The sequence below is a fragment of the Anopheles stephensi genome, chromosome 2 (assembly GCF_013141755.1).
Source record: "Anopheles stephensi strain Indian chromosome 2, UCI_ANSTEP_V1.0, whole genome shotgun sequence".
NCBI lineage: Eukaryota > Metazoa > Arthropoda > Insecta > Diptera > Culicidae > Anopheles > Anopheles stephensi.
Genome location: NC_050202.1, coordinates 90,941,890 through 90,965,130, shown reverse-complemented (window position 1 = coordinate 90,965,130; position 23,241 = coordinate 90,941,890). Strand labels below are relative to the sequence as shown.

The window sequence follows — 23,241 nt, the reverse complement described above, 5'->3', positions numbered from 1 at the left end:
TATCATTTTCTTAAATTTTACTCAGAAGGAAATGAAAGCAAGCAATTTAAGGAAAAAATTCTATTAAAACAGTGCAACACCTACTTGAACGTAGTTTTCTCAATATTTTTCCAATCCTCCTTTTCTTACCTGTTTGAAACAGGTTTTTCTTACCAAAAAAAAAAAACAAAACACACCCTTAGAGCTTTCGTTTTAAAAATTGTTAAATTATTCTTCACATGTAGCTGTAATACGAGTATATACAAAATATTAATCATTGTCCTGCTGCACCAATAATCTGCTCCACCTGACCGGTGCGGGCAGCATTCAACGTTCGTAGAAAATTTATTTTACGCTACGCTTCCATCCGCTTCCATCGGTCTCCCAACGGGGTCCGACACACAGTTGCACAGTTTGGAAACAACGTTCCACCACGTTCATCTCTTACGTTTACTTAGGATGCTTCACATTAGTAACTTCTCTCACTGTTATTTATCGCATAATAAAGCAGCTCAGTGTGTATCACTTGCGTTCGAACGAAAAGGCCACCGTTCAATTGTTCCGTGCATTGTTTAGTGTGTCCCAAGCATTCTTCTGCTACGCGTGCCCACACTGTTTGCCGTGGCATTTTCTCAACTTCCTATCACATTTGCACACAGCTGTGTATGGTGTGTGGAGTGTGTGCTAGCTGAAAACAACACTCTGTGCACTCCGCCGTACACGTACACGCTGCGCCGTGCACTAGAATCTCTGGGGCTTCTCGACTCGACACTCTCGTGTGATACGTTTTAACGATAAGATTTGGTTAGCGACACATAAAGGTTAATCCGGGGGTAAGGCAGGAATACCGCTCTTTTTGTCTATGTAACGGAATAAAATTAAAATTACTCTAGTCCAACGGCGTCTAGCTGTCACGAAAGTCACAGGCTCCAACTCTGACTCCTACCGCAACGGTGTGTGATGTTAGTGGTTTGCTTGGTAAAATGAGGGCCCCCCATATAACGCCTCCATCCACTGTTAGTCCAAGCGGCACAAGCAGTCCCACACGGTGACGAAGACGACAAGGAACTCCTTCCGGTCCTTTGGTCGAAGGAGTGAGGTTGTAGTGGCGAGGCAGTACTGGAAAACACCGCACATGTCCATTCTACTCGAGGTACGATCGGATTCGCGTCCAAAGGAATTCGGGCTTTACACCACCATCGTAAGTTAAATGCATCAGTGAACCTTTGCTACATTCGCTTGGATGCTTTTCCCGATCGGATTTTGCCTAATTCAACGCTCTTCCGCCTGGGTTCTACACCACAGCAGCTTCATCGGTGGTAGAACAGATCCAGCAGACGGCTTTTGCGACCGCCGGCCGTTGATGCGCCGGACGACTGCTGCGACTGCTGCTGGTGTTGCTGCGGCTTTGTACTAGACTCGATCAGCTTGTTCTTCATCTGCTCCTCGATCAGCTCGTGCATGTCGATCTGCCACTGTTCCAGCTGCTGCAGCAGCTCCACCTTCTGCTGGATAGCTTCGAGCAGCTGACTGTTCGCTTGCATCAGCTCGACCCGGTTCTTGGCCAGCTCGACCTCGGCCTTTGTACGGCGCTCGATCGCTGCGTCGCGATCCTTGCGGGCCTGTACAACCGTCTCGTCCTGCGCCAAGCTCGAATGGGACGCATCTTCCCGGGCCTGGTTGCGTTCCTCAATCGTGCTCTGCAGTTCAACCTCCCGTACTGACAACTAGATGGCGTGAAAAGGAAAAAAGCGTCAGTTTAAACAGTTGGAAGAGAAGTTACACACCACTTACTTTGCTTTCCAGCTGCATAATGACGTCGTTCTTCTTCTTCATCTCTTCCTCCTGCTCGATCAACATCGATCGCGTCTGCTCGAACATCGTCTTGAACTGCATCGCGTCCAGGTTCATGATGATGTGCACGAGCTCGTCGGCGACGGCGGACAACATCCCGCGACTGAACTTGTCATTCACGGTCATGCTGGCGCTGGTAGCTTCCGTCACCGAGTTGGGGGCCGCCATCGACACGGACGCCATCGTGTTGTCCAGCGACGAGAAGGACATGTCCGAGTGAAGTCCTACAAAGGAAAGTGGCATTAATGGACGATCGTCCAGCGGGTGTTTGTCAGCGAGTTCGCTCTCCCTACCTGAATCATCATCGTGATGAGTACTGCGCAGTGTTTGGCAAAGGGTCTTTAGCTGTTTGAACACCGACTGAGCCTCCTTGACGACGAGATGACTGGCCTCGTCCTTCGTGCCCGCTCCCTCCTCCTCCCCATTCATCTCCTGCAGCAGCGAGGAATGGTGCTGCAGCTCGCCGTGCAACGATCGTTGCGAATCGAACGACTCCAACCGCTCGCTGAGCGTCCCATTCTCGCGCTCCAACCGGTCGAGCGTCTGCACCGTCATCTGGTACTTGGTGTCCTGCTCCTTGGTACTTCGCTCCAGGATGTGTATCCTTTCGGACGCCTCGTTTAGCGCGATCGACAGGTTCTCCCGCTCGTTCACCGTCATGTGGAGCCGATTTTCGAGCTCGTTCTTCTTCTCCAGAATCAACCGCAGCTCGTTCTTCAGGCTCTCGAGACTGTTGACGTGGTCTTGTATGCTGAGCGTACGGCGATTGCACTGCTCCTTGATCTCCTGCAGCTGGGCCGTTAGCTGCTGCTCGGTGGCGTTCGATTTTTGTAGCTCGTTCGATAGCCGCGTGTTTTGGGCGGTCAGCTCCTCGATCAGCATGTTCTTCTCCCGTTCCATCTGGCGCATGATTTGCTCCTGCGCTTCCAGCTTCTGCTTGAACTGCTTGATGTCGCCCTGCAGCTCCAGTATGATTGCCTCATTTTCGCTCGAACTGATTTCCAACTGTCGCTTGAGGATGTACTTTTCCTGCTCCAAGTTCTGTGAAAGAGAGAGAGAGCGAGCGAGATGGAAGAGACTCGAAATCAATACGGAGAAATTATTCACGAGGTCAGCCGGGTCATTCTCAGCAAGGGTCAAAAATAGATTCTCCCCACTGCGTGTCCACCAAAGTAGAGCACCTTGTGAGAACCTTCTCTACCGTCTAGCCTTTAGAAGCCCTCGGTAGAACCCTTGGTCGCAAGCGGACAAGGTAACGGTATCGACCACTAATTTACCGTTCTTGGCTAGTACCTCCACTTCTTGGCTCCAAGGCACTCCAACGTCTCGCGACCCAAAGACACCGCCATTATTGGCCAACCTCCGGCACGACACCGACCAGCGGCAACTAATTACGGCCGGAATGCGCGTTAGAATCATGAAACGTCGTCCGGGGCCAACCATTACCACAGCTCTGACGGAACTCGCCACTTTCAGACACGAAAAGAACCATAAATTGTTCTTAACTATCCGCCGGACCTGTGCTGGAGGCCATTTTAACGGCTCTGCCGACATTTCCGAAGCAAACAATAGGCACAGTAAGAAAGACAATTAGAACGACATAAATTCCGGAGTCTGATTTATGGCTACGAAAAATAAATCATATCACAACCTCGAGAGGACTTCTTCACACAGACAATGAATTCCCCTAACGGGTTCATCTGCGGAAGAATCATTTAAACCCGGACGAAGAAAACTCGTCCATGGCGTAAATCACACGTTCAGTGGGGTGTGTTTTGCAAACACACGAACGCTCGCCCGGCTAGCAGCTAATTTGTCTAATTTCACCCACAAACCCAGAAAATGGCCAACCTTCCAAATGCATGTTGGCAGGCGCGCAACATTCCCGGCACGAATTAGCAGCCCAATTGGCCCGCGAACGTCGGGCGGGTCGGGTCGAGCAATCGAAGATGATTGACCATTCGAGGGCAACTGCCAGCTGCCAATTTGTGGCAGCTTTGCACACAACGGCGATTGGTGGTGCTGGTGGTGAATCGAGAAGCGGTGATCACTAAAATGGAGCCAAAACACCAAACCGATTCGCAAACCGATTACGGTTGGTACGGTTTTCAAGGGGAAAACTTTAATTAAGCCTAATTAGAACCTCACGTGTGTGTGTGTGTGTGTGTGTGGGACCAGGCGCTGGCACGCGGCGAGCCTGAAAAATCCGTTTTACGACCCTCAGCAGAAGATTTGACGCCAGGCTCGCAAGCCACGGAACCAATCCGATCAATCCGATCGATCGCACGTTATGAAATGCAGGGTTCGTGGGCTGAGAGACGAAGGGATTGAAACCGGCGTTGATTGCTACCGTACGGCACCGAATCACACAACAACAATAACAACAGCAAGTAACAGGTTGCTCTAAAGAGCTCAAAGTTGACGAAATCTTCACGCACCACGGCATGAGATCATACGAAATTGGATTTCGATCACCAGAGATGATCCTCCGCGTCATGTGCTGGTGGAGATTGTAGCGCGCTTTTCGAATTGGAAATGGAAATTTAAAGCCTCATCAACTTCCAACACACTATCGCCTATGAACACACTATCGCCCATATCAATCAACAGATGGATGTGTTGTCTGCCACGCCTTTTTCCACTGCCCCCCTCTAAAAACATCGTGAAGTGAGGAAATTATTGGACCTGTTTTCTTCGTGGTCTCTCGCTGCTTGACCGCAATATGGCCATCGGTGCTTTTGCGTGCGTGTTTGGTTGCCCGCTGTCAGGGCGTTTGAGTCATCGTTTGGGGGAACTAACGTCATTGGAGTTTTGTTAAAATTGGCACGTTTGCGTGGGCGCTTTTTCGGCCGTGGGACACATAGTAATTCTCCCGTGGAGCTCTTCGGTTGGTAAGCTTTATTTTATTTTCCAGAACGATACAGAATTCTAAAATCAATCGTTTAAGCCATGTTGATGGCTCTGTCCAGAAGCTAACGTCTCTGGCTACCTGCTTGAGAGATTAAATAACAAAGCAGCTCAGGTTGATTTTGCAAAAGCTCAAAATTATTGGAGGAACGTGAAAGTTGTGCTCAAGTTGGGCTGCTACTCCACCTCCTTCACCAAGCACGATGTAAACCAGCATGTATTAGCGCACTGGCACTGGCCTTCTCCCGCCAAGTCGCGCCGAGTCCTCCAACCATAAACAGCTGTTAAAATATTTATCCTCCATTCGCCTGCAACGACGCACATTCGGTGGGGGCCCCTTTACCAGCTCTAGGAAGGCTTTGCCTGCCGTCGATAACGAACTTGCGCGAATAGGAAAGAAAAAAGGCGAGCAAGTGTGTGCGTCAAGAACCATCGTGTTATCACGTAAGTGCTTCTGGCGCGCATCGAACGCACTCATAACGCGGATAAACAAACGAGCCTCGATACTCTAAATCGCCACTTCGGTTCAGAGGGGGGGTCTGTTTTTCGTCAGTGTTTAATTGTTTCAATTTTGTGCAGATTATAGCACGAATCAGACAGACTTGGCCGTGCGTGTTATGCAACTCCACGCACTGTGGCCTCTCGAACGCGCGACCCCAATCCGGCAAGTTGAGATTCAAGCAAGGCTTACCATACCTCGCCAATTGAGGTTTCGAGGTGTTGAATTGAGCTGTTTACAGATTCGGTTTGCTTTTGGTGAATAATTTTAGCAAAAACCCGCGGGCCTCCACTATCATCCTCCTCTATCTCTCGTTACTTTGGGTGAGAAATCGCACAGAATCCAAACGGCAAAGTCTCCGACCGATGCCGTTAGTGATGCCGTTAGTCTTGTTCCTGTAGAACAGCGTTTTAAATTGTTCTCACTTTCGATTTTCTTCCAGTTCGTGCGTAACTGTAGTAGCGCTGTTACACAAAGCTCCAACTCCGGAAAGGTGCTTTATCCACCGGTTTCTCAAGTTACCTGCCCGACATGGCAAACAAGCCCTGCAAACAGCATGTTTTGTTTTTTCTCTCCTGCTGTCGCATTTTTCCCCCTCGCATAGGTTTGGTGGAAAATGTCACCGAAATGTAACACCGTCACGGCGACACACACACACACAAGCACACGACGCACAACGCGTTTAACGGCAAATGGAGGCCATTAAATCGCTTACTCTCCGTTGCGGTAGTTTAGTGCCATCAAATGCTGCTGCCGTTAGGATGATTGCCGCCCATGATGATGATGACGATCGCACAGAGACTACAATCACTTTGTTGCTGTTCGGTTAGGTGAAGAAAAGCAAGCCACAGTCAACCAACAGGGGACCTGTTAGAAGAATGATAGTAAATTGCGCCCCGTTATGGATCACGGACGATGGAACTAGAGTGGAAATAAAGCCGTCATATAAAGCGGCGGCTGTTCGCTGCTGTCCTATCCGAAAGGACCTTCTCGAGGTGGAAAGCACCAAAACTTTCTACGCACCAAAGTAAAGCTTCCCAGAAGCGAAAAGGTCACGGCTGACGATAGAGGAGGGTCCTACTAGATGACCTACTTTCTTTAAGGCTTTGGTGTTCTTGAAGGAAGTCGCAATGAAGGTTGGACTCTGTTTACTCTGTGTTAGGGGTGTAAATAAGTTCATGAGTTTGTTTTAAAATTTTTGGCTAATTTAGTGGAGGTAATAGGAGTTGTGTCTGTTCAGGTCTGCTCACAACTAAAATGCTCAGTTTCCCGGAAGTATTGGTTTGAGTGACAGTAGCTCATAGTATACTCCACCTAACTGATCCCATCAAATATGCAGCATCTTCTGAAGATATTCTTCAGAGTTCCCAGAATCTGTATTCTTATACTATACTGACAAACTATATTCTTATACTGATCCAGATTGCTATTAAAGTGATCAGTTACTCTTAATTTTCTAACGAATTCTCGCTAGGGACCTTATTCAAGTCTTGCCTAAACGTGTTCATCTTTTAGTTGAACTTTGGTGAAGTTCCGACTGGAGCTTCTACCTTTCAAGTCATTTAGGTCACTACTGGTGGTTTCGGATAGCCTCAGGGCATAGACACCATCAACTGCTAGTAAAACAGTCGACTTTTAGCTATCTTTTTCGTTGCCGTAATTTCGCGTCTATGACAATAACCTTGTATAAACTGAGCTGAGCCTCGACATCATCAGCCCGACTTTTCCCAAAGCAAAAATCGATCGGATAAAGTTAAATTACACTTAAAAATACGCTTAACATGACAAATGTTAAACTTACAGCGCCGTGTGCTGCCAAAACCTCAGGCACTTATTTATACTCCTACCGATTCAATATCTTTCAGTCCCACCATTATGCCGAGAAGGCCTAGCCTCTCGCTCATATTTATCTAAATAGATGTTTCTTTTTTCTCATTAAGCGTATCTGCTTAATTTACTGTACAAACATCATCTACAGCGCTATTCACGCTTAATCCGCCGTGTCCGAATTTGGGTACGCTAAAACTAATTGTCACTCCATTCGTGTCTGACCGAACGAACGCCGACAGTCAGCCAGCTAGCACGCTAGCCCACCTCTACCCGCAGTGAGTTCATCGTTGAGAGCTCCTCATGGTCATGATGTGCTATTTTGAGGATTTATCTTTATAGTACACACCATTCCAAAACTAGCTATGCCCTCTGCTCACTTGGTGGCGCGAGTTCTCTGCGTAAGCATTAGATCAAACCCAGATAGTGATGAGAATTGGAAAACAATCAGCCTGCGAACCATGCAAAGTGTTTTGGTAGGATAAACGGGAAGCTTTTATCTTGAGCGCTGGCTGAGTGCAATTTGTGACTTGGGTGAGGTGATCGCACGCACCCAAACCCGAACGGCGATTAGAGAAACCAAATCCCGCCTTATCGTGCTTGGAAGTGCATTAATCTAAAGTACCGAAAAGGCGCCCCCGAATGTAGGCTAGGGCCTTAACGCTCAACCGGCCAAATTTCGATGACATGCTGCTTTGGCAGATAAAAGGTTTCACCCAACGGACAGTCCGAGTGTGTGTGTGCGGTTGTAAGGAGAATATGACACGAATGCGAAGGAACGCCCTTCAACCGTGGTGTGGGGCGCGGCGGCACACACAACCATTCCGGTGGTTGTTCTTTTGCGGTGCGAAACCTTGTAGCAAAAATTGGAGAACTAACCGTGAACCCGGTTCGACGCCGTGTTGTGCCTTTCGTACCCTTAGCCGTGCGTGAGTCACCCCCTGGTTCGCCTCAAGGTCAACTGGTGAGGCGACAAGGCATCATAGGCTTTCGGTCTTTTCTCGGCTCGACTCGGGAAGGAACTCGATGGGAGCACTATCCCGAAGTATTGTGGCGCATTATTAATTCAATGCCAATGCCATCAATCACTCAACCACAGCGACTCCCGCGGCTTCACAGATAAACCACACACAAAAACGCAACGAAAAGAATAATTAAAATGTAAAGCATGGCGCAGAAGGGAACGTCGGAAAAATGCTCGTTAAAGCTCGCTTAGAACGTTTAGCTCTTCCATTACAATGCAAACAGTCAGTTTTAGTTATCTATCGTAGGCATTGCGCTAACGTTCTATTCATATGCGGGTTCAAAGCTGGCTCAAGGTTAGTTGAAATCCCCAATATCGCTACGATTACTCATTTCAAGTGCGTTCGTCGCCTTACCGAGCATTGCAGTCTTTCGTCGTTCGATCTTGGCTCGATCCTCGTATGACTCAGCGCAGTTTCGCACACTGTGTTCACCCGATGAGATCAACCGCCTGCATCCTGTTCCAGCTCGACAATGAGCCTTTTTTCCACCACCACCCAACTATCGTTTGTTCGTTTGACTTTTGCTCGATCCCCGAAAGCACTCTGTTCAATGATCACGAATCCCTTTCGTCACACCGATTTTGCAGCCCCGTCCGTTGGAGGTTGTGTGCAAATAATCAGTTTCTCATCGCACTGCATTTACATAATCTGCTCGGTAAATACGCAAACTACAATGCGAATACGTGGCGAATGAAGTCATGTGAAATTGCGGCGCCGACTTTGTCATCGATGTGCGGGTGCTGCTCGACTGTGTCGATGATGATGATGCTTCCTCGGTGTTTTAGTACACCGATCGTAATGCTTACGCCGGGAGAGTACAGCAAATTGGAGTGGAGGTGTTGCAGCACATGCATTCGAAGGTACACACAGGTAATGTGGCGCAGTGCTTTCGTTAACGCCGCAACTCTAATTACAGGCACCCTCGGTAAGCGCTTTTGCTAAGTATACAGTCGGTAACTCGGTCTTCCATACACATTTATGTGCGTCCGTATGAAAACTGAACCATTTCAGCAGGACCTGCCGGAGCGCGTGGTGATGATGGATGATGGGGAAGGGCGAGCCTGAATTATTTAGCTAATGACTCAATGGCGCATAACGTCATCCGTCCATCCATCCATCGATCCAGCGTCAAAGCAATTCCTTCAATCGTTTACCGTCTTCTTGTTTTTGGTCAGTTCGCCTTTCGTGCCCTGTTCTCCACTTCCAAACTGACCAACCGTCGCCAAAATAATAGCTTAAGCTCTAGCGGAATTAGCAGCCACACACACACACACACAATCACACCTACCCCACCCAGCCACTCAGGTGTCGCACAACGGGCAGCTGAACTGCTGTTGATTTGGTGCGGTCGCTCCGGAGGTGCAATTTATCGATTTACTGCATTTGTGGCCTCGCCTTACGACGACGAAGCGGACAGTTTGTGATCGGACTCACGGGGAGTTGTTGGCGTAATGCGCGGATTACCTTTAATACCTCCCCCCCATTTCATTTAGTTTTGTACCAATCTTCTCCGGCTTCCTTGGGCATGACCGTTCGCGGGCCTGCAGCGCATAAGTGCTGCTAACCTTGTCGGATTTGTAGTGATCGGTTGGACAGGCATTGGAGGGCTGATCTCACTCGCATTAGCAAGAGCCAACACACTCACTATCGACTGCCTGCTAAGCAGCTGTCCCAATGATCGATTCGCTATTCTAGGTTCCCCTTTCCCGTGCCGAACACATCGTACGTAATTAAACACCGTGGCTCGCTTATATAGACGTCGTCGTCTGCAGCACACTCGTCCCCAGACGGCGACGTCATTGAACCATGGTTTTAGGCAGAACTTTAATTAAATTATCCAACGCTAGTGAACGTGCACGTTCAATCCGCTCGAAGACACGAACCATTGATAACATGTGCCACTGGAAGTGCTACAACGTGACTCAACGTGCCTTCGTTGGTTCGAGAAGCGACCCATATTCTGTCACGATCGACGTCGCCGCTTGGTAGAAAGGTCACCCGGGCTGGTCTGGACCCCTGGACTCTGCAGGAATAAACTCGGCACAAACTTCTAGAGCCATTTCCTTTTGCCACACCAGCCAAACATCAAGATCCATTTTGCGAACCCATTGAGACGTTCTTCACTGCTCAGAAAACAGAAAACCAGTTTGCCAACTCGCTTGGCTTCTCCACGATTCACCACCATAACAACCACAAGTAGGTGGAATTGTGGTGTGTGTGTGTGTGTGCACCCACTGTTGAACGTGTGTCACGATAAAGTAATATAATACAGCCGGCCGGGATCAGTTGACCACGCCATCGCGGATATGCGATCGATCCTTTCACTTTGCTGCAAAGAACGGCACCGTGAGGCCCTTTTTAACCGTTTCGAGAAGGTCAGCGAATTCCTCGCTTTATTCTCCAAGTGGACTTAAAGCGCGAATATAGTCAAATGCTTTTGCATCGTTATGCGCAAAAATCTATCTAGTATCTTTGGGTGGTTCGTGTTAGTTGGTGTTTCAAGCATAAACCACCTCAACTTCTTCAGCAGTTTAGCTGCGCGCTGTCGGGTTTTGCTCAAGGGCAACGAGTTTGGAACGCAGAGACAGATTTGATCTACATAACAGGGGGCATTTCGTGTTGAAAGGGGTTTCCTTCCAGCTCGGTTTGGACGGCTGCTAGTCCGCTGTTAATGGCGCAGGAAATCATAATTTATAGAAATGTGAGGCTATTGATTGAACCCCATTACCGAAGAAGCGACATTTCACGATTTGCATTAGAAGGAGCCACCTTGGGAACTGGGCCATTTTACACGACTGGAAGCTGTAAATCATATGGAAATTGGTTTGTAAAAGAAAGACATCTGAGGACACGGCAACCATCCACGGTAACCTCAGGAGGTAGTGGGCTATTGCTACTTCTGACAATAGTTTACTTTTTATAGGGTGTAACAGGATAGGATCAAATGTCTGTATCAACGATGTAGATGATTTCCGGAGTTGGACTTCGAAGTATCAAATCGGATGTAACGAACTTTGAGTAACTTGGCAAGTCATTCTAGATGTCTGCATTGGTAGCAATAGCTCATTAACTCGCTTGTGCCCATATAATCTCAATGAAGTTCAAGCTTAGTTCTAAGTGCAGTGAGCTCGAGGTCATGTGCTCAATTTTATGAGTGATGGTTTATCTAAGACATAGATCACGCTTACTAGCTGAGCAATGTAACTAGGCACGTATCTCATCAAGTTCGTTATTTGTTGAAGAATAGTCAGAATCCGGATGGAATCAGATGTCGGATTTTGACGAGGGAAAGACAAGCAAGGCCCGACAATGTAACGCCCTCTCTATTTGAAGTCAAGACTTCTGGGCACCTGCAGGGTGTCCTCATAATGAAATCACTCACAAGCTAAGATTGAAACAGTTATAAATAAACTTCCCAGAAGTGTTCGAATCAGGAAAAAGGGCGCGTTTAGGGCTTCTTAAAGCTCCTCAAGATAAGACTTCTTCAAATCAAGTACATTGTGAAGTGCCACCTCTCTTCCCACTTAAATACAAAATCCCACCCGTCCCGTACTCACCTCAACCTTCGCCGAGTAGTCATCGATCAGCTTGTCCTGGTTCTTCTTCAGCTCCTCGTTCTTCTCCAGCAGCGCTTTGCCGAGCTCGGCCGCCAGCAGCAGATCGGCCTCCTTTTGGTGTAGCTGCGCCCACACGTCCTTTTCCGTCACCTGACCACTGTCGGGTGGCCGGGTTTCCATCTCTAGGATGTAGTCCTCGAGGGTGGGCTTCAATTTGCTGTGCGCATCCATATGCGGATAGGGAATATGACGATGGGTTACGAGTACGTACGATTATTAGATCGGATCGGCACAAAAACAGAAGAGTTTCTCTGCACTCGACTGTCCGCGCACCACGCACCGGACACGGCAACTTGGTCAGCAAAACGTACAAAGCGATAGTGTTGGTGGTTGTGATGGTGGTTAGAGAGAAGGTAGGCTTAGTAGTAGGTAGGTAGATGATGTTGGTAGTAGTAGCGTAGTAGTAGTAGTAGGTTTTTTAAGGCGATGAGAACAAAAGTACAAGTTTAGGCGTATAAACACACACGCGGACGGACGGACGGGTTAGCTGTACACAACTTTCTTTTTCCGTCTGCTGTTACGAATCTTCTCCTGCTTCTTAGCCGACGATGATCGATGCACGGACTGTGTTACCGTATCGCTGAGGACTACAGCATCAACAAGCATCTTCCCTAAACTAGCACTGGGTTGCGATTTTCGGCCGCACGATTCCTTCGCAAAACACTTGCACGGCCAGTCCTTCTTTGGCGTATTTGGTTGTATTTGCGCACTTTGGTTGGTTACGTTACATCTGGAGCCGCGTTACTACCGGGCCTTGCACTGCACACGGTTGCACACTGCGCATCATCGAGTCCATGCGTCATACCGGTTCACTCGCATCAAACACGATGGCGGCTGCAAGGAACTGTGTTCGAACCCACTGTTACACGGCTGGCTGGGTGTTGCGAAGAGAAAAGAGGCTTAAATCAAACTCACTTCCGGAAAAAGGTGGATAAAATACCACACACACACACTCACACACATTCACATACAACCACCGAGAAAGGTCTTATCGTGCAACAGGGACAAATGATAAATTTATGATAAACCCCACAGCCTTAATAGCAATGATAATGATTGTTTGGTGGGGTAGGAAAAGTATGGAAAATCCACCCTCATTTTCGATAAGCGCCCAGTAAACAAGCGTGGTGCTGTAAGATAATGCGCGTAATATAAGCTCAACCCATGGGTGCAAAAATATTTACAGTTGGACAGTTTGGAAAAAGGCCCACCCCCCGCCAGACCGGGCAATTAAAGCGATTTCTGTTCGTTTTGTATAATAATTTTGCTAAACATGAATAATGTATCGTGGCATATAAAATCACTGACCACACTGCCGCTGTTCCCCTTTTTCATTTCGCTTCATGATTTATGAAAACCGGGGTAGAATCAATCGTTGCTGAACAAATCGGTTCGTACTCCACTCCATTTACCCTGTTTGTTTCGCCTGTTTTGTTCGCATTTTGGAAAGAAAGTTGGAGGCTGGAATGTCATTCCACCCGCGGGTGAACTTAACCTTCGCCCAAGTGAAAACCTAGCACCTTCACGACCTATTATTGCGAGCGGGGAAAAAGGCACATCAAAGAAGGAAAACCTTACCCCGGGGTAAGCAGTCGGAAAAGCGTTACGGGTGGTGTAACGTTATTCAAAACTATTCCACCAAAGTGCCGAAGCACTTTCCGAATCCACAGCAAAAAATCACACCAATTTACACCAGAGAATGAGTGAGTTGTGGTACGGTGTGGTATGTGTGTAAATTGGAGTCGGTGTGCCAGATGATGCCTGTTTCACCTTTTTTCCATCGAAATGGTTCAATCACTGTCCGAAACCGTGTAAAGCACAGTGCAGTGGAGTTCGGGGTTTCGAATGGCAAAAATTGAAAGCTGCCTCCCTTTAGTTTTTGCCTTTGTTTTTCCATGTTGATCCTCTTCTCCCCCTTCCCTCTTTCTCTTCTTCTCTCTCCCAAACATACGCACACACCCATCTGAATCGGAAGCTCATTTAAGCAGAATGGTCAAATTTCAATGGGTACGGATGTGCGGCTTGGGCCTTTTTTCTATTTGGTGGGCATAGAAACCCCGTTGCAAAATCAAAAGTGAGTAAAAGTGCTTCCTTCCGTTGAATCTTTTTTTCTCTCTATCGCATGAAAACTCCACCAACAAAAACGAAAAGATTAAGACACAAAAAAATTGCCCTCGAAAAAAGAAGAACACCACAAAAAAAAACATCAAGACGCAAACAGATGCTGTGACAGACACCCCCCTGCGCGATCGATCGATCTTTGATGGGCTTTCGATCGAGATCGTGATGAACGGCGGTCTCGCACCTCGCTCGCAGTACATTGTTGTACCATTGCACCGGTGAGTTAGCACAAAGGAAGTCGTTTGTAAAATCGTTCATGTAGGCTCGTCGTTACGGATTGTCTAACGGATTGCCGCTCGAGCTCTCGGCAATCCTCCGTGGTCTTGTGAAATTGAACCACGACAGACGAAATAGAAAAAAAAGACGACGACCAAGTAATTCATTTGAACTCGGCTTACCTAACGGTTTTTTTTTTCGGCGGTAAATCAACGCCACGCCATCGACCGCAGTGTTATGGTATTTATCAAATTAAGGTACGAACAAAACAGGAGCAAAACGAGAGGAAAACGACAGGTTACGGACCCCCAGCCAATGAATCATCCACGACCACAGAAGGGTGGCGAGATCACCATCTCAGTAGATCACCCACAATTTCCATGCTCCAATTTACCATTTAGTGTGTTGAGCCGGGTAGCAAACAATACCCAAAACCGCTTCTATCGATCGAAGCCCGAAACATTGCATAACTACGGCGCACCGAAACGCTAATTGGGCTAATTGTAGTAAGCAAAAGTAGTGAATTGGCGGGTGTTTCGAGTTGAAATAAATAGAATTCTTTTTGTACAAAAAATACATTTCAACACCACATAAATTAAACGGACCGATACAGTAAGGCCTCTTCTAACTGTTTGCTTGGGTTGGGAAATCCAGCAGTTTGCTTTACGGTGTGCTATAATTATGGCCGGCCCGAACGCACAATCGAACAACCATAAAGATTTTATCAGCGGGTTTTATTTTCTTGATGGAGATTTGCAAATCCACACACACACACACGTAAACACACAAAGGAAAACGACAGACTTGAATGCGGCGCGTTACGCGAACTCGATCGCTTTATATAATGTGCGTCGACGGTTCGTTTAGCACAAAACAGTGTAGCTGCCGATGCGGGAGTGCAGTGAGTAAATGTAAATTAAATCTCTCTTTCCAATTCTTCCAACACCAACTCGTACAGGGGAAAAAGGGCAAAAATCTTATCTAAGGGTCAAAAATCGAATGTCAAAGTCTTCGCTTCTATCTCTCGCTCGTTATCCTCTCTTTATACGTCTTAAAGGTGCGGAAAAGGCAAGCCACCATCGCAAGAGAGATGTGTGGATCAATGTTTAAAATAGCTCCATTTTCCACCGAGTAGGAGGAATAATGGATAGGAAATATAATCAAAACTCAACCCCTCCCGAAGAAAATGATGACCGGAAGACGGTTTTATAGGGTACGGTACATGACGACTGGAGGAAAACTCGTGGCTCATGTGGTGGCAAGAAGAAAACAAAACATATTTTGAAGAAATAAAGCAACGAAACGGCTAAGCGCGAAATAAATACCCGTGTGCCCTCTCATCAACGCCGCGCGCGGACTTCACGCTGTAAAGCACAGTCCCCTTACCCCACACTCTCCTTCTTCGTTTTTCTTCTTCACCCCCCGCAGAGGGAGGTGATTTCACCCGCACTCGAAACCCTGCAAAGTGAACGAAGACAGCTGGTTCGGGGTTGCTCGTCTTCTGCTTGTGGATGATGATGACTCAACTGGTTGGCTTTTTATTTTTATCGGTCGACTCGGCACACCGGTGTAGTTCCGCTTTGGCGTAGTGCCGCGACCACCACAGGCAACTTTCGCCCACCGAACCGTCACTGACGTTCGGAACTGGCAAACGAGCGCATAACACAGCGGAGGCAATGTGATGGTGTTGGATCGATCGCAGAAAAGCAGGCTCAACGGCACGGGTTCTACAAGATCCCATACTCCCCACGATGACTCAGTCACACACATGTTAATACACGATAACGTGACAAAACATTTAATTTGCCACCAACATTCAAATGGATGCACTGGCACCCACAACTACACCTTGTTGCGTCTTATCTTATCAGCCCGTTTTTTGTGACACGAGATAGCGCGCAGAACCACTTCAGATATCGCCAGCAAAGTGTGGCCCGGAAAGCACACGTTTTATGCCACATTTAATTGCCACAGCTCGATTGTCGTACAATCGATCGAAATGCGCCGTAGTTCAATGTCAGCTGGTGGAATGATTCTATCCCGAGGGTTAGGTCCACCCTGACAAGAGGCACGAGTAGACGAGTTTGGAGCTGGCTGATGATTAAGTAATGGCACCAACGCTCGGGCCAATGTACGGCCTGGTACAGCTCATCATCGCGTATCGTTGATGCTTTGCCGGACCAGTGAGTTGACCACGAAAGCGAAAAGATCTCATCGTAACGATTACAACCCCTCCCTCGAAGGAGGTTCATCGGAGACATCGGAGGGAGGAGATGCATATCTAACGATCGATAAACTTAATAAACCAACAAGGAACACTGTGGAGCATAGGTTTAAAAAACAGCCTGTCCATCCGGTACGGGCAAAAAACTGGACACCTGATGAGTTGCTGCATTCTAATGATTGGTGGCCGTTCGTTCCCCGGGGTTGGTGCCATCTGAACGGTAATTTCCGTTTTAATCCAAACGATTGCTTCCTGGACGAATAATTTAGTGCGGCCGCGGCACGCTAACGTCGATACATGGGGCATTCATAATTTGGGATGTTTATGGTTGGTTAGTTTCAGTTTTACAACCCTCCCAAAAAAACCCAAAAACGCCTCCAAGAATTGAATTTGAGAAGCAACCTTTTTTTTTCGTCGGGCGGTTCTCTTCTTGGGAGGCTTTCAAAAATCGATCGGCTTGCATTGGCAAAGTTGACCCAGTTTCGTAGCTCCGAATCGTGAAATGGAAAACTGCATGAGCATCGTGTGGAAAATTCACCTACCCGGGGTAGAAAGGTTTGATAATAAACGAGCACCTAGAGCACACTAGAGCTGCTGGAATGGCCTTTCCCGAGAGAACTAGCAACTCGGGAGAGTTGGCGCTAAATGCCGCACAACCGAAGGCATGAAATTGAAACTTCAAATGGCCAATAAAAAAAAGGAAAAACAACCCACAAAACCTCCACAAAAAAAAAACGAAAAGGGAAGTGATAATGACGATGCCGAGCAACGAAATCGAATATATTGAAAGGTTTGGTATGGCGTTTGGTGAAGCTTGAAAATAATACCGAAACAAGATCAAAACAAAGCTCGCGTTGACGCACCGTAACAGGCTCAAAAGTAAAACCTAAAACCCAACCCCGCGGAAAGTCAATTTCCCTCAATTGAGAGACCTTCGAAAAATTCGATTGTCTTACGGTGGCGGTGCTTGCGGTTAGCCTTATTGCCGCTGGTCAAGCTGGTTAGCGATTGGCTATGAGCCTCCGAACTGTTGACCTCAAACACTAGTTGCTTTGAAATTGGTAGCGGCGGCCGGCGGGTGACATCGAATGGGCTGCAAACGATCGAATTTTCACCTCTCCGAAAATGCTTCATACCGGGCACCGGGTGTACTTAATTATTTTCTTGATACAGACTTTGATTAAGCTGCACTTTCAATTGCACGAACGAAAGGAGCATTTGTTTCTGTTTGCTTTCGTTTCAGTCGGCTTTTACTCATTACCCCTCATTGCTTCGAGGCTCATTTCGCACAATAGAAGTGTTAATTTACTTCATCTTTCCCATGCCAACGCAGGCTTTCTTGCTCTTCTCAATTTTACAAAATTGCTTTCAACGATGGGATCAATAATTCGTCCATCAATATTTAATAAACACACACACACACACACGCCAAAAGTTGTGGATAAAATAAAAACAAATGGCGATCAGCTAATGAGTGCTGCAGCGTGGAATATAATATCCTTTTTCCGTATGATTAATTTGCCTTTTTTCTATCGGACCCGATGTGTTTGGCGATAAACGAGAGTTTTGTTTTGGACGGAAACATTGGACCTCCCAGCGCTCCCCCTTGCAGCCCCGGCCGAAAGTTTCCAAACTTTGGCTAGCTGAGGCCAAGGACGTAGTATACCATGTCCTCTTTCCGTTCGTGGTAAAACAGCACGCGCGTGAGGTGTCGATGCCGTCCGGTAATAATGCCCTCGAAAAAGTCGTCCAACGGCAGACTACACCCCCCGGCGTAGGCGACAGATACCCCCCCCCCCTCCCCCCGAATGGGCGGGGTGGTATATCGTGACGCTCACAAAATTACACCGATGCGCACACACGAACGGCATGAAAAAGTCATGAAATGTTCAACCGTTACACACACGTAACGCAAGAGCAATGCGTCAGCGGTCGATCGGTGAGAAGCTTTCGCCTCGACGCATCTTCGAAAGTGATACACCCAAGGGGTGGGTTTTTCTCGGTGGGCGTATGTAACCGTCAGAGGTCTCGTCATCTAAAGGGCCTTATAGTACAAGGGACCTCGAAGTCTACCAATAGACTTCGTAGTCCAAGAGATCCAAGTCCAGAGACCTCTAACTCTTTTCTGAATCTCGCCTTTCAACAGATTTTCGTGTGTATTGTCCAAACGAGGGGCCTGGCCGTCTTTAGAATCTCGAGTATCATCGAGCAAGACTCTTCTTCCAAGAGACTTTATAGTCCAAGCATAGTCTACCAAGAGACCCTATAATTCAAAGAACCTCTCTGTGCAAGACTCATCGCCTATGGGAACTCATCAACCGAAGTCTTAGTTATCCAAGATACCTCTTCGGCTATATAGATTCATCTACCAATAACTTTCATTCTCCAAGAGGTCTCGTTGTGCAAAAGGTGTCTACCGAGTGACTTCGTCGTTCATGAGATATTGATATCAAAGGGAACTCATCGTCTACGACTTCCAAAAGATCCTGCTACCCAAAGGGTGTAAGGCTCGTCGGCAATATGGACTGATCTTCTAAGAGACTTTGCAGACAAAGCGATCTCAAAATCCAAGGGACCTCTGCGATTACACCGCTTCGTCTAGCAAAAAACTTTTTCATCCAAGGGCAGTTCAAAAATCCGGCTTCGTCTACCAAGTCGTCCAAGGATTCTCATCATACAAGACTTATCGACAAGCCGGACAGATCTACCTATATCATATGAAGTCCTCATATAAAGTCTTTCAAGGAGACTCATTCTCGAGGAGGCCTTGGTATTCAAGAAGCTTCGCCATCGAAGAGATGTTGTTGTTTAAAAATAAGTAGGAAATTCTACCAGGTCCCCCAATACACTACGAAATTTCACAAAGGCACTGCGTTTTCCCCCGCCGACGCTACTGAAGTGTTCAAACGCCACTGAGGTTCTATTGCATCAAGGCACCGCCCATACCGTACGGTAGCACACCTCACCGTGCGTGAAATGTACAAATCACTCTACACGTTCCCTTTAGCGCTCGCATTTCATCATTTTCCATCGCTCGTGCGTTTGGCACAGATGCTTTTCCGAGCTCAATTTTGTCGGTTACCAAACGCGCCACTAATCCAACACCAAAGCACCACGGTGAATCAAATCAGCCGTTCGTTCCAGCCGTAGCTTTTCTTCGCCGTACAATGTATGCTGTTTTCGCGATACGGGACGACACATTCAATCACGTTCTCGTGCCCCAGTTGCACCTGACCATCTGACGGTGGGCAGCTGACGTATTATTTGCAAAAGGAAAAGTCACCGTACTGGGTGGCATCGTGCTCGAGCACCACTTGCATTTCCTTCTGGCACACTTTATGCACTTTCAGCACCAACGGCCAAATACTGTCGAAACTGATCCACAGTCGAAGAAGCAGACAGGGATTTGCGCCACACAGCAAAACATCCACCATAGCGAACGACTTGTTTTTCGGTTCATAATTCATCCCCTAATTTGCGTCCACCTTTTTTTTTGCGCTGACCATTACATTAAAGGGCGCCAAACACGCCAACTTGCGCCAAGTTCTTCTTATTGCAGGAAATTCCCTCACTCGCTGACGACTGGTGGCTGGTGGATACGGCCAGTAATGTAGCGTTTGCATGTTTTCGGCCGGGGTTCTGTTTGTCTTGCCATGCCGCTCTCCCCTTTCTCTCAACCCCTCACGCCTTCCATTTGCGGAATGAATTTATCGATCAAATGGTGGTTGGTTCCACACGTTTTGGAGGAACCCCCCTTCGGCAGGGCAAGGTTGCTTCCAGCAAAACTTCCACAACACTGCGCTGTAAACACGCCGGGGACGACCGTGCGAAGGATGTGCATTTTCCAGTTCCTTCACTCTGTGTGGATGCGTGCGTGCGTGCTGCTTCTTTTCTTGCAGGCATTTAATTTCTCCATCAACCATTTTTCTTTCTCCATTTTTGGACGTTGCGTTTTGCGGCCGTTCTGTTAAGTTTGCACACACGGTTAAGTGAATTTTCCGTTTTTCCGTCTTTTGTACCATGTTTCCACCATAAACACGCGCACCCGACCACACCGTACACCTTGTGGCTTCACAATCGATTTTCGGGTTCACTGTATTTTCCCAACTTGATCGTGAACACTGAACGGTGCTTTGTATGTGTGTGTGTGTTCGAGAGAAAGAGAGAGAGAGAAAGAAGGAGAAAGAAGGGCAACCATGTTTGGAGGAGGTTGGTCACTTCCTTTTCGGTGTTATGTTGCTGGTTTTTGTTGCTAATCTATTTAATTGGCCCACGCGTTGAACGGTTGAGAAAAGGTTTTGCTGTTCCCCCCGCGCCTAAAATGGCGTGTATTTGAATCGCAACACACTAACAGTAAGCCACGCACCGAGCACTGTGCACTGGGCAGCGAGAGCTAACGAAAGAAAGAAAGCGAAATGCTATTGTGCCCCCCAAAAACAGTCAAACTAATCGAAGAAGAAGCCACGCGTAGACATCTGCGGCTTTTGCGTGATACGATGGTGGTCGTAGTAGTCGTGGTAGCTGTGGTATATCGATCTTCGCCTCGATTCAGCCTCCCTCGATCGAACACGCGTTTGTCTGCGGTTTATCACACAAAAGTGGGTCGCGCAATCGAACGAAACTCGATCAACAAAACGAACACTTTAAAGGCACGGGTATATACACACAAACACACACACACACTCGAGGACAAACACATTCACACAAACACATACACACAGAAACAGAGCACATCTGCATGATCATCGACAAACGGCACAGGAAGGACAGCACTTGCGTGAAGATGGCGCCATGGGCATGATTGGGAAGGAAATCGATGAATCGAGGGTGTTAAGAGCGTTACTACGGACAGAATGGCTTTTTCTTTCTTTCTTTGTACCGGGGCTTTAACTCCAAAATTTGCAAATCACCTTCAATGTTCTGTGGGTTTCTGCAGCAGGCACCAACAAACAAACACTAACACTTTGCCGATGTATCCGTATCCGGAGTTCGGTTCGGAGGCTCAGGAAACAAAACAGTCCAACAGCACGCTCCTTGGCAACGCGCACTACACGAAAAACACGCACACGGGACCCGTGGGTAAGGGTGGCGAATCGAACACAAAAACCTCCCTCTCCGTGTTATGACTAACCACGCGCAAGTAACTACAACAACAACAACGGGAAGAAAATCGTCCGCACGCTTTTGGGGCTGATGAACGTGCTCCAACCAAGTCGACTGTGGTACTGAGAACGGAGAAACCCTCGAACGATACGCAAAGCCCCCAACGATACGCAAGCCATCCCACCCCATAGCATTCATAGCAACCACAGGTGAGTTGATGAGCGTAAATGAGAGAGAGCGTGAGATAGTTTCGTGAGAGCAAAAGGTGTTCGCTCTGGTGAGATTTGCACCAAGGGCTTTCTCACTACTGCGGATGAGATGAAGCGCCGGTCACGAAATATGCTGAGGTACTTTAGTTCCGCATTTCTGCATACTAGTATTGCACTCTCTCTCTCTTTCTCACGCTGTCTGTCTCTCTTTTTACTCTGGACAGTAATTCTGACCTGCAGAAACACATCGATGCTAATGAAGCGACTTTCATAAATTATGCTAACCTTTCAAACGTTTCTGTGGAGGTTCGTCGCTTGTCTCACTTTGCACGAGAAGACTCCAAATGTGTTCTTCCTAAGGCTATGACTTTTGCAAGTTCCGTTTTGCATCCATCGATCACATGTAGATTGCACCACACACGCACACACTGTACTATGCGGATGACGTCCAACCAAACACCGCGGGAATAAACGCGACAAACTCTTTGTTTTCACTGAAGCACTGCTCCTACCACCACTGAATAGATGGGTGGACATGGACTCTGGAACACGCGTTTGGCGAACGATCCAATTAGCGAAATAGCTACAGTACTCCTACGGATGCGACAGCATTTACCCACAAACACCCTGGATATCGACAAAAATGGGAACGGAAGAGTAGGCTTAATGTTTTGCTCGGAAGTCACGTCGTTCGTTGCCATGGTGACGACAACACCATCGACCGTCTGTGTATACTACGGTCTTGGGTCCCGGGCTATGGTAACGGACACAACTGAACGAATTGAAGTTGTTTGTTGAATTTCTTGGAGGTTTTTTGCTGTTGTTATTAATACCCTCCCAGAAATACTACCGACTCATTGTATTTGTATCGATTACAAACCTTCAAAAAATCCCATCATTTTTTTTCTATTACGCTTCATGCTGATGGCTATATAATCTCATTTCACGGGTGAATAACTTCAGAGTTCTAGGAGCCCTCCAAATAATGCCCGCTGTTTTGGTCAGAATTTCATCACACGCGTCATCTTCGCGTTCCGCTGTAAATGGTCGTCCCGCAGGCAGGTTCACAAACAACTTCATAGAATCGGTTCTACGTGACCAGGCGGCTTAGCGGCTCCGGTGACCAGAAGCCTCGTCGAACAGATGTTGAAAAATGGCTACTCCTACCTGAACGAACGAACGAACGTGCCCATAATGATCGTCGAAAAAACAGAAAAAAAACTCGTTTTGGCGAACGTTGGGTGGAATGATGCTGGATTGTGTTCTTTAGCACCAGTCGGAGCGAACTGAACGGAAATGGTTGGAAAATGGCTTCCACCACACAAAGCACTCCAAAGCATGAGAAAAAAGCCAATGTACGCCCTATTGATCGGGCGCTCATGTTGCGGTTGTAGTGCCTTTTTCACCTTGAGTGGGAAACTCTGCGGGGCCATTGACGTGACATCGGCATCGGGCGCACATTTTCACAGCCACCGATGCAGCATCGACGACGGTTGTGCGTGAGCATTTTATTTCACGATCACGCCCGTCCCACCAAGCCTAGCCCGTCCGGCCGGCCACGTTTCCGTTCGGTGCTCAGAAGATCAGAAGCATCACAGCAATTACGCACGATCGTAGCAGACCTTCATCAATCTCCCGATTATAATCGTTTGGTTGCTTC

General features: G+C 47.6%; 2 protein-coding genes across 5 annotated transcripts in view; one reads left to right on the top strand and one right to left on the bottom strand.

Annotated features, from left to right (window-relative positions):
• Positions 1 to 23,241, top strand: part of LOC118507620 (coiled-coil domain-containing protein 63) — a 112,658-nt gene that overhangs the window by 78,096 nt on the left and 11,321 nt on the right. The window lies entirely within an intron of this gene.
• On the bottom strand, positions 186 to 21,509 carry LOC118507618 (bicaudal D-related protein homolog). Of its 2 annotated transcripts, none has more exons than XM_036046334.1 (5): positions 21,180 to 21,509; positions 11,649 to 12,582; positions 2,127 to 2,874; positions 1,774 to 2,057; positions 186 to 1,706 (listed from the first exon to the last, which is right to left on the bottom strand). In XM_036046334.1, exons 2-5 carry the CDS (start codon positions 11,877 to 11,879, stop codon positions 1,290 to 1,292), a joined length of 1,680 nt encoding a protein of 559 aa, XP_035902227.1. In that variant the 5' UTR covers positions 11,880 to 12,582; positions 21,180 to 21,509; the 3' UTR covers positions 186 to 1,289. The 2 variants fall into 2 exon arrangements, with proteins under 2 accessions (XP_035902227.1, XP_035902228.1); XM_036046335.1 differs by having other exon boundaries at positions 11,649 to 11,865.